This window comes from Neopelma chrysocephalum, unplaced genomic scaffold, assembly GCF_003984885.1.
Source record: "Neopelma chrysocephalum unplaced genomic scaffold, ASM398488v2 Primary Assembly neopelma1_183150, whole genome shotgun sequence".
Taxonomy (NCBI): Eukaryota; Metazoa; Chordata; class Aves; order Passeriformes; family Pipridae; genus Neopelma; species Neopelma chrysocephalum.
The window spans coordinates 7,300-18,056 of record NW_020938162.1 but is presented as its reverse complement, the minus strand read 5'-3'; the positions used below and the strand labels follow the sequence as shown (position 1 = coordinate 18,056).

The 10,757-nt window shown below is 53.7% G+C and overlaps 1 protein-coding gene across 2 annotated transcripts; it reads right to left on the bottom strand.

Annotated features, from left to right (window-relative positions):
• Window positions 1–637: 637 nt before the first annotated feature.
• Window positions 638–9,232, bottom strand: LOC113962593 (medium-chain specific acyl-CoA dehydrogenase, mitochondrial-like). 2 transcript variants are annotated; one of them, XM_027673356.1, is made up of 12 exons: window positions 9,182–9,232; window positions 7,463–7,559; window positions 6,722–6,819; window positions 6,554–6,623; window positions 5,592–5,692; window positions 5,330–5,410; window positions 5,022–5,152; window positions 3,806–3,914; window positions 3,069–3,209; window positions 2,897–2,992; window positions 2,237–2,485; window positions 638–816 (listed from the first exon to the last, which is right to left on the bottom strand). In XM_027673356.1, the coding sequence occupies exons 1-12, from the start codon at window positions 9,203–9,205 to the stop codon at window positions 745–747; spliced, it is 1,269 nt and encodes a 422-aa protein (XP_027529157.1). In that variant the 5' UTR covers window positions 9,206–9,232; the 3' UTR covers window positions 638–744. The 2 variants fall into 2 exon arrangements, with proteins under 2 accessions (XP_027529157.1, XP_027529156.1); XM_027673355.1 differs by having other exon boundaries at window positions 7,463–7,562; window positions 9,182–9,229.
• Window positions 9,233–10,757: the final 1,525 nt, after the last annotated feature.

Genomic DNA, 10,757 nt, shown 5'->3' with positions numbered 1-10,757 from the left:
TGCAGGCTTTTCCCGTGGGATCAGTTAATCCACGTTCCCATTGCCCCATCCCGCTCCTTTGGCCCCCGGACACGCGGCCCCTGTCAGGCACCATCATTGCCGCTTGCCTGTACCAAGGAAATCCAGCTCAAGGCACCAGAAACGGATTCACTTTTGTTTTCCTCTCAAATTGGCTGATGAAAGGCCCCAAACCCACAGTGCTTCCTATGGATCTGGGGAACTGGGGCCCTGCGTTCCCCGTGCCAGAGCCAGCTGGGCCCTTCCTCAGGAGGCAAAGCCAGTTTTTTAGGTTCCCTGAGACTGATCCGTTTGCCCAAGCTCCAGGAGTAAACACCAGGAGCCGATCAGTGCCGTTACAAACATGGAAAGCCCCCAAATCCGACCCCTGGGATGTGCTGGATTTTTTGCCTTCACGGGAACAAATCAACAAGAAGTCAGAAATAAATTAAAAAAATCCAAATTTTGTTCACTTTTTGATCACAAAGGTTTGCCAGGGAAGGTTTTCTCTTCCTCTGCTGCCAAAAGGAGAGTGGGCAAGGGAGACACCGATCCCTGTGGGATTCAGGGATGCCTGAGACGGTCAGCTGGGGGTGGGTGAGGGGACGGATGGGGTCCTGGAGCCTGTGCTGGATCAGGCATAAGAAGAGGAGTTTGGAGGAAAAGGGATTTTCCCAGGTGTCTCTAATGGAGAAATGCAGCAAAATCTCCTTCCCTGGAAGGCAGGACCCGGAGCTGCCGCGTCCCTCAGGCCCTGTACCTGCCCAGGTGCTCGCGGGCGATGATCACCCGCTGGATCTGCGCCGTGCCCTCGTAGATCTGCAGGGAGAGCCAGGGCTGGGGGAGCCGAGCACTGGGAAGGGGGTTCAGCCAGAGCTCTGCCCACCCGGGACCCTCCCAGCGCCGAGCCCGGGGGCAGGAAGAGAGAAAAGGAGGAAAAATGAGTGTGACCATGACCCACAACAGGCAATAACCACGTACAGGTGTGTGTGCCCAGTGCAGGAGGGATCCAGGGATCCCAGGTACACAAACACCTGTGTGTCCAGTGCAGGAGGGATCCAGGGATCCCCCAGGCACAGCCTGTGGCAGCTCCAGGGCACCAGAATTTGGGGGGTTCAATGTTTCAGCTCCCAGTTCTACCAAAAGTAGGATTGGCAAATTGCTCCCACTCCTGCAAATCCACTTTCTCTGCAGTCTCAAAAGCAGGATAATCTTCCCCAAACCATACGAAGCTTCTCCAGGTGAAGCTGCTGGGATTGTACGGCCCAGTGCCTTTCCTGAGTTCTTGCAGGGATGGAGGGAGCAGGAAACACACCCCAAAATTCATACTAAATCAGAGTAATTGGAGCAATTTCAAGGTCCCAGCTTCCCTGGCTCTGCATTGAGGATGGATCTGTGTGATGAAGAATTGGATAACTGGGATCCTGGGGAACAAAAATCACAGAAGAGGAAAAGAGCCTGATCTTGACAAAGGCCTGCGGCTCATTCAGTTCCTCCCTGGCAGGACTGAAATCAGGACTGATAATTTTTAGATTGCAAACAGCTGCTTTCTGTCCTTGGGGAGGGAAAAATTCCTAGCTGGTGAGAACAGTTGGAATTTTAAAGTCAGCTGTAAAAGGAATGTCAACTACCCAGAATCAACAGTAACAACAGCAGCTGTGACCCCTGTTCCCTGAGACCTGTTTGGGTCTCTTCCATCCAGTCATGGGTAATGTCGGAAAGAGGGGAAAGGTGAAGGTCCCTGGGTTTGCTAAATGGAATTTAATCTTTCCTGCTGAATAACGAACAGGAGTCAAGAGAGAAATTCTGGCCTGGAATAATTTCTTGGCAATAATACTGCAGAAAAACCACTGGGGATTAGGGGTGTCCGTGGGCCAAAAATGAGGAAATATGACCGTGTTTGTTCTTTTGGAAAAAACCCCAATAAATAAATACCTAAAGAAGTGAATCACCACAGGCTGAGCCCCACAGCTGTTCCTGCAGCCCACACAGGGTAATTAATGCTGATTAATTAATCTGTGTTCCTTAGCGCTCGTGAGAGCTCAGCTGAAGCACCTGCCCGGCGTGTGAGTATTTGAGGATCTCAAATTTAAGGCCTTTCTGCCAATGGAAGGATTGTTGCTCTCAGCCTCCAAATCTTTTCATCCCGTGTCCATCCTGATTGCAATTACTCAGCTGTTAATTAGTCTCTATAGAACGCCTGTGTCGCTGTGGAGGCCCCACGCTCTGTTCCACTCACCTGGTAGATTTTGGCATCCCTCATGAGCTTCTCCACGGGATATTCCGTGTTGAACCCGTTCCCCCCAAAGATCTGCACGGCGTCGGTGGCCACCTGGTTGGCGACGTCCCCGGCAAAGGCCTTGGCGACGGAGGCGTAGAAGGTGTTGCGGCGTCCGGCGTCCACCTCCCAGGCCGCGCGCTGGTACGCCAGCCGGGCCAGCTCCACCTTCATGGCCATCTCCGCCAGCAGGAACGCCACGGCCTGGTGCTGGGAGCGGGGACACCCACCGGGTGAGCTTCAAAGGGCAGGGACACCCCAGGGGAATGTGCCTTCCTCAGGGACTCAAGGAGTCGTGGAATCGTTGAGGCTGGACAAGAGTGTCAAGATCACCGAGTCCAACCCTCGTCCTCACCACTAAACCGTGCCCCAAGTGCTGCATCCACATGGTGAAACCCTCCAGGGATGGGGAGTCCCCCACAGCCCTGTGCCAGGGCTGGCGAAATCTTTCTGGGAATAAATTTTTCCCCATAATCTGATTTTATATCTTCATTTCTTAATTTGCAAATTCAATACGCTTGGGAAGTTGTGCTTGAGGAGTTCTACGGAACTGGGATCCATCCCTCAACTCCATGTTGAATTAGACTTTGCCATTTTTGACCCCCAGTCCCTCGGACCCACCTCCACGATGGGTTTCCCAAAGGTTTTCCTCTCCAGCGCGTACCTCGTGGCCTCGTCGAGCGCTCGTTTCGCCAGCCCCACGGCCCCCGCCGCCACCTGGGGCAGGCACAGTGCAGGATGAGCGGCAGAAATCCCCAGCTTAGGTTAGAAACAGCCCATTTCTGGCACTCACGGGGGGCCTGGTCTTGTCAAAGGCGCCCATGGCGATCTTGAAGCCGGCGCCCTCCGCGATCAGCACGTTCTCCTTGGGGACTCGGACGTCCTCGAAGATGATCCCGCGCGTGTCCGAGCAGCGCTGGCCCATGTTCAGCTCCTGGAAAAGGGAATTTACAGAGGTGCCACTAAATCAGATTATTCCGAGGTTCCATCCTTTAGTTTACTCAAAGAAGTTTTTTCCCCCCAGAACCACTTCAATTTTAGCTAAAACCAATCGTAGAGACAAGAAATACCAACTTTGCCTTCCCAGCCCAGCAAGGCCCTGACCTGTCCCACTGTGTGGGACATCAATCCTGGGGCTGGAATCTCTCCTTTGGCTTTTTCTGGTTCAGTTTATCCTTTGGAGGATTCAGTTACATGTGTAATTCAATTCTACCCTCTGACATGGGAGAGGAAACAGCCAAGAACCTCAGTGAAGGCAGCTGTGAGACCCAGCTGTGCTGCCAACAGACAAATTCCTAAATAAATGAGGTTTTCAAGTTCCAAATGTTCAATCTCTAGTTTTGCTGCTACTAAAAATGGCAGTTTCTTTGTTTTGTTTTTGTTTCCCCCCCCTCAAAGAGAACTCCACAGCGCCTTCCTGGGGCAGGAGCAGCTGAAATTCCAGCGAACCGTGAAGTTTTGGGGGAAGTTCTCCACCTGGCTGCTGACACCTTCACCCCCCTGAACATTAATCAGCTCTTGGCAATTCACCTTCCTGCCGATCTGGATGCCGGGGCTGTTGGCCTCCACGATGAACCCCGTGAAGGCTTTGCTGGCCGGGGCTCGGGGGTCGGGGTCTGTGCGGGCGAGCAGGAAATACCTGCAGGGAAACAGAGACAGGGACTCAGCTCATCCTCAGCAATCAGACACTGCTGGGCAGAAGTGTCCCCAGTTTTTATCTGTGTACCATACAGGAAACCTTTTTAATGAGCCCTTCCAAAAAAACCCCCAACCAACGAGGAGGGAGGAGTGCCAGGAATGTCAGTGTTCTCAGGGCATCTCTTCCTGCAAACATCAAGACTTAGTGAAATTCCCTCAGATCTACCTGCAAAGCTTCTCTGCCTTCTCCACGTGTTGTGAGTCTCAATATCACACTCAGCCTCACAATTAGCCCCAAATAAACCAATTCCCAGAACATCTGTAAGGATTATTGCTCAGGGAATACAGTATTGTGTGCAAAGCCTTATCCTCTCAATTGCCAATATCTCAATTTTACTCAGTATCAGTTGTAAATGCTTTTTTTTTCTGTTAGCAATTGCTGAAATCCCATTGCTGGGGGTCAGGAATGTGCTGGGAGAGTCTCTGTGATGGTTCTGCTTCAAGCAAGGAGTTAAACAGTGAGAAACCCCAACTTTTGTAGATAAATGTATAAAGTTTTTCCTCTTGAACTGCAAAGCCTTCGTGTGTTGGAGTGGGGAGGGATGGCGTGCTGAGCCCTGGGGAAGGGTCTGTGCTGCCCCACCATGCTGGGCAGGCTCTGGGACTCCTTGGAAATGCCTTCCATTAAGGAAATTCAATGTAACTCCCCAGTTCCAGAGTTTTCCTGTTTTCCCTGGAGAGGTTCGTGGCTGAGTCAGAAGCAGCTGATCCCTGTCCCAGAGCCAGGGCAGGGCTGGGTAACCTGAGCGCTCTGTGAGTGAACGCTGAGTAACTCCCTGTCCCAAGGGGAAAGCAGAGCGGATTTGGTTTGGTTTCAGCCCAAATCAAGTGGCATTCCTGACTGGGGCTTTGACATCATCGAGCCATGACGTCACCGAGCTGTGACGTCATCACCCCATTCCCTGTTTGGGCACCCACAGGGGCTGCTGGTGCCTCGTCCCGATGAGCTGGTGACAGAGCGGAGCACCCAGGTTGGTGACAGGCCCTTCCAGGAACACCAGCAGAGCCCAGTGGGACTGTGAAGCCACGCCGGTCCCAGCCAACGCACCAGTTGGCCTTCCCGCCGTTGGTGATCCACATCTTCTGCCCGTTGATGACGTACTCGTCTCCCTTCCGCTCCGCCCGGGTCTTGATCCCGGCCACGTCCGAGCCCGCGCCAGGCTCCGTCACACAGTAGGCCTGGAGGGAACAAACGCCAGCATCCCGAGGGATCAACGGCCTGGGTTTGGGCAGCCACGAAATCACTGTGGAATTGTGGGCACCGACGGATCCCCGGCCACGCTCACACACGGCAGGGACTCCTCTGTCATCAACTAATTAATTAACTAATTAATGTCACTGCCTGGTCACACTCACACACATCAGGGGCTCCTCTGTCATCCTTCCCAAGTATTTCTTCTGCTGCTGCTCATTCCCAGCGATGATCACCGGCATTTGCTGCAAGGGAATGTTCAGAGCATTAATCCGTCACTTCAAGGGCCCCGAGCCCGGTTTGGAGGACCGAGACTCCAGTTTGGAGGGCCTAGATCCCAGTTTTGAGGGCTGAAACCCCAGTTTAAAGGACGCAGAGATGAGTTTGAGGGTCCCAGAGTGCAGTTTGGGGCTGAGCAGGACTCACCCCCAGGGAATTGGCCTCGATGGCTGTCTGCACCCCGGTGCATCCATAGGCCAGCTCCTCCGTGATCAAACACGCCTCGAAGGAGCCCAGCCCCAGCCCCCCTGTAGGGGACAGGTCAGAGCTCAGCGGAGTCTCAAGCAGAAAATATTAGTGATTTACAAGCTTTTATTATCCAAACATCCCCCGTGTGCACTGCATTCCATTGGACATCCCCCTGCGGCCTTGGGAAAGAATGTGCTGTCAGATTTATATTTTTGTCATTTTATTTCTTTATTTTCATTACAGTCAGATGATTTAAAAATCCCATTTTACGGTTCCGGGGGAGTTTTGCGCTCAAGGTGGAACAAGTGGCACAAAATGGCCAGGAGGTGCCACTAGGATCTGTCACTGCTTTACATCCAGGCATTCCCCCAGAAGCTCTTGGGAAGCAGAGGCAGGGCCATGAGGGCTCTGACACCTCACAAAACTACCTATTAGAACCCCCTACTCCCTTTTTTCAGAGGCAGGGACTGGTGCAGCAGACATCATTTTACCTGGGAAGTCTGGATCGCTTTTCCCCTTTCCTGTGTCCATCTCTTTTCCCATTTTGAATTTCATTTTAACACCCTGTTCCATGACCTTCTCCCACAGCTCTTGGGAGGCACCAGTCTCTATTTTTCCACACCCACTAAGTCAGTCTCACCAGTGACCTCCTTTTCCAGGTTATTTGTGTGTATCCCAGCCAGACTGTGCTGATGATTTTCTCACCACGAAACATGATGATTTTTCAAATCCATTCCTGAATTTTGAGTGTTTAACACCCACCCGGCCCACCTGTGTGTGCCCACCTGCCCATGGACCCTTTTGGGATTACTCCAGGGTGCAACTGGTAATTTTACACATAAGCCACAATTTCACACATAAATCTCCTCCAAGGCCTTTTCTTTGGTTTATTTTAGGGATTAAAATGGATCATCACTCACCACAGCTCTCTGGGATGTGGGAATTCATCAGCCCAAGCTCCCAGGCCCGTTTGATGAGTGGTACAGGATACTGGAACAGGAAAAATCCTGATTGATTATCACAGGTAACATTTTAAAATTCAGGTTAAGAGAAAAGTCTGTTTTTCCCCTGCTGTATTGTGGATTTACCTCCCCAGTCTTGTCATACTGAGCAGCAACAGGAATAATCTCCTCCAGAGCGAATTTCCGGGCAGTGGCTTGGAATTCCTTCTGTTCATCTGTCAGTTCTAGTGGAAAATAAAAGGTAAAAAAATCACAAAGATGTTCAATTTTCTCCTTCCCTCTGAAACCCCCCTGAGCTCAGAGCAATGCCCACAACACCATTACTTGCCAAATTATTCAAAAACTACTGAAAATGGAGCAGGAAGTGCCAGGTAACAAAATGTTTTATTAAAAACACCTGTCAAACAGCTGCTGCTGCCCCACAGAATTTGCTGTAATAGCTCAAGTGAGGAGGAATCTGTGTGTCACATCCCTGGACCCACTGCATTCCCCTGATGCTGCACAGGGTTCTTTTAACAGTTTAAAAGCCAGTGCAGGATCATCGCTCAGTGCTGAGGTAACTTTGGCAATGAAAAGAGCTCAAGACAGGTAAAAGAAGAAGAAAGTCTCAGAAATATCATACACGTCCCCCCAGCAGTCCCGAGCTGGAAAGGAAAAGGGATTTCGGATTCCAAATAGTTTTTATAAAAAGAATAGGAATCTATTCCAAATAAACACCTACCTTGAAATTCCTCCTGAACTGCAATGCCGTTGTTTGGCTTTTTGGGGGTTGGTTGGGTTTTTTTTGGGGGGGTGTCGGTTTTTTTGTCTTGTTTGCTGCCATTTGTCTCTCCCTGTTCCCTCCCTCCCCAGCCCTGCCACACTCACCGAAGCTGAACCCGGCCCCAGGTTTGCTCAGGTGCACATTTGGGGCAGGTTTGCTGGAGCTCGACCTCCAGCCGTGCTGGACCACGGTCCGGAGCAGCTGCTGCAGGAAAAGGAGTGTGAGAATGAGGGAATGTCCTGGGCTGGAGCAAGGGGCACATCCCAAAGGTGCTGATGAGGGACACGGGCTGTGACAGGTGTCACTCAGGCAAAAAAAGGTATTTTCAGAGAATACTGAAAATACCTGTAAAACCAAAAGGTGAAGAACTGCAGGAAGAGCTGGGATAGAGCCTGGAAGGCAGCACTGCGGAGTCAGTGCTGCACAGCTCGGGGAAGGGGGGGGGGGGTTTCCAGAAGGTGAAGTGTTATCCGTGGGGTTTTCACAAGCTACAGATGTTGTAAAATGATATTTTCCCTTCTCATCCAGGTTTTCCCTTCTTGCCTGAGCTTTTTTACCAAACTGCTGCCACAGGGTAGGAAAATAAAACAAATAATACCAGGAAACCTCCAGACAAACCTCAACCCTCCCAAACATTTTTCACCTTGTTTGAGCTAGAACTGACAGGAAGATGAGGTAGAAAAAAAGACAGGGAATTGTAATTGTGGGAGCTTTGTTTGGTTGGTTTTTGTTTTCCTTTGGGATTTGCTGGTTTTTTTTTTTCCTTAAGGATGATCCATTCCTATGCAGCTTGTCCACCAAAAAGTTTAGACAGAACTAGGAAAAGCCCTGAATTCCCAACAAGGCTGAAGGTGACACCCTGTGGAAAGGAGCTGTCAAGTTTGTGTTAGAGACGTTCGGTCTTGTGGTTCTCCTGTCCCAGGGCTGTGCAAGGTCAAGGACATCACTGAGGTGACTCTGGAAACACCCTCAGACAGGTGGAGGTGAGGGTTGGGCAGGGGGTCACAGCAGGAGGGGCACAGAGGAGGGACAAAGGACCAAAGGCCACGCACAGAGGATGAGATGCTGGAGCAGTGTTTGTGCCCCATCCCTGCAAGTGTTCCCAGGCAGGTTGGACAGGGCTTGGAGCAACCTGGTCTAGCAGAAGGTGTCCCTGCCCGTGGCAGGAACTGGTGGAACTGAGTGGTCTCTAAGGTCCCTTCCCACCCAAACCAGTCTGTGATTCCGTGTATGGATTTGGGTGAGCACCTGCCCGCTCGGTCACCATCCTGTGCCCTGAGCCCAGCCCCAGCTCCTCGTGCCTTCCGCTCGCTCTGCCCCCGCTGCCGGGGGCTGAACCCCAAATCCCGGTGCCCGGAGCATCCCTGGTGAGATCCGCAGCCCCCGCCGCTCTCGGACGGAGCCCCCCCGTCACCGTGACGCTTGGGGCAGGTGGCCACGGGGGCACTGGAGCGGCACTGGAGGGACAGCGCAGGGACACGGCCGGGCCGGCGCCCTTCACCTTTCCCCCAATTCAGGAATCACGGGGAGAACTGGAAGTGCCGGCGTAGTTCCCGGGGAGGGGGCCCGGTGGATCCCAGCGTAAGGAATGTTCCCAGTTACCAACGGCACGGGCAGCCCTCGGGGAGCAGAGGGCACCGACCCCTGGGAGGGGCAGCGGGCACCGATCCCCGGGAGGGGCAGCGGGCACTGATTCCGATGGGCAGCGGGGGCAGCAGCTCTGAGGCCGCCCCCGGGACGAGACCCCCGGGGTCGGGGCTGGCAGCGGCGCCCCTGCCCCAACACGATCCCGGCCCTCCCCGTCCCCCCCCGAGCCCCCTCACCCGGCTGACGCTGAGCGCGGACATCGCGGCGGCGGCTCCGGCCGTGTCCGGCTTGGGGGGGGCGGGGCAGAGTGGGACGGTCCCGGCCCCCCCCCGCCCCCGGAACAGGACGGTGCCCCCCTCCCCGAACAGCCCCGTGGCTCCCCCGAACAGCCCCGTGTTCTCCCGAACCAGCCCCGTGCCCCCGCCCCCCCGAACATCCTTGCCCCCCGAATATCCCCTTGCCCTCCAGAACATCCTCGCCCCCCGGACATCCCCGTCCCCCCCCCCGAAGAGCCCCGTGCTCCCCCCGAACAGAGCGGCCCGGGTTCCCCTCCGCTGCCCCGTTTCATCGGGATGACACTTTAGGGAAAGAGCTGCTTTGATTTCCCCGGGAAAAGCCTTTTTCGGCGGGAAATTCACCCCGCGCCCTCGGAACCGCGCTGGGCTCGGGGCTCCCCGGGCGCTGGGCTGGGTGGATGCGGCCGGAACAGCCCCGGGCCCCTGCCCAGGGCAGAGGTGGGCTTGGGCGGATCGGGTGAAGGCACCGCGTTAAAAGCAGCCGATCGTGGTCTCGCACGGGCTTTGTTCCGACCGCGGCTGGTTTTTCACTCCGATACGGGGGAGTGGCGAGTCCAGAGACGGGAACGGAGCTGGGGAAGGAGCTGGAGCGTGAGTCCTGTGAGAAGCCGCTGAGGGAGCTGGGGCGGCTCAGCCTGGAGAAAAGGAGGCTCAGGGGGGACCTTCTGGCTCTGCAACCCCCTGACAGGAGGGGGGAGCCGGAGGGGGTCGGGCTCTGCTCCCAGGGAACAAGGGACAGGACAAGGGGAAACGACCTCAAGTTGTGCCAGGGAAGGTTCAAGTTGGACATCAAGAGGAATTTCTTCATGGAAAGGGTGGTCAGGCATTGGGAGGGGCTCTCCAGGGAGGTGGTGGAGTGCCCATCCATGGAGGTGTCCAAGGAACGACTGGACGTGGCACTCAGTGCTCTTGCCCAGTTGACAAGGGGGGGATTGGTCACAGGTTGGACTCAATGACCTTGGAGATCTTTTCCAACCTTTTCCAACCTTAGTAATTTGATGATTCTGTGACTTTTCTCCCTGCAGCTGAGTAAAAGTTAATTTGTAACTTTATGTTTATTCCAATGTTTAATGAAGATTTTCACGTTCCAGTTTTAAATCCAGTTTCAAGGCCCCGGGATGTGTGACTTCAGGGCTGGGAAACACCCACTCTCCAGCCTGTGTCCTGTGCACCACAGGTTCTGCTCCACAGGTCACAGTCCTGACCGAAGCTGGGAGTTTAACTGCTGAGTAGCCCAATTTCTGTCCATGGATTATTCATCCCTTATTTGCACGGTTCCTGCACACCTCATTCCTCAGTGCTCCTCAGGTGATTTATTATCACCACAGCTCCGGGATGCAGAGACATTTCTCCATCCCTTTTAAGAGAAAGGTTCTAACAGGTGGGTTTTCCGATGAGCAGAGTGGATTTTACTGGAGTTCACTAACTGGGATCTTCCCCCTCCACACACACAATCCCAGAGGCAGGAAGGGGGGGTTGGTATCCCTATAGAAAGGTAATGGCACAGGTAACATCT

Coding starts and splice junctions, on each gene's coding strand:
- LOC113962593 (XM_027673355.1), bottom strand. CDS start 9,205: ATGTCCGCGCTCAGCGTCAGCCGG. Junction 7,563..9,181: donor CCGCGCTCAGCGTCAGCCGG/GTGAGGGGGCTC, acceptor CTTTTCCTGCAG/CAGCTGCTCCGGACCGTGGT. Junction 5,153..5,329: donor CAGAGGAGCCCCTGATGTGT/GTGAGTGTGACC, acceptor TGTTCCCTCCAG/GCCTACTGTGTGACGGAGCC.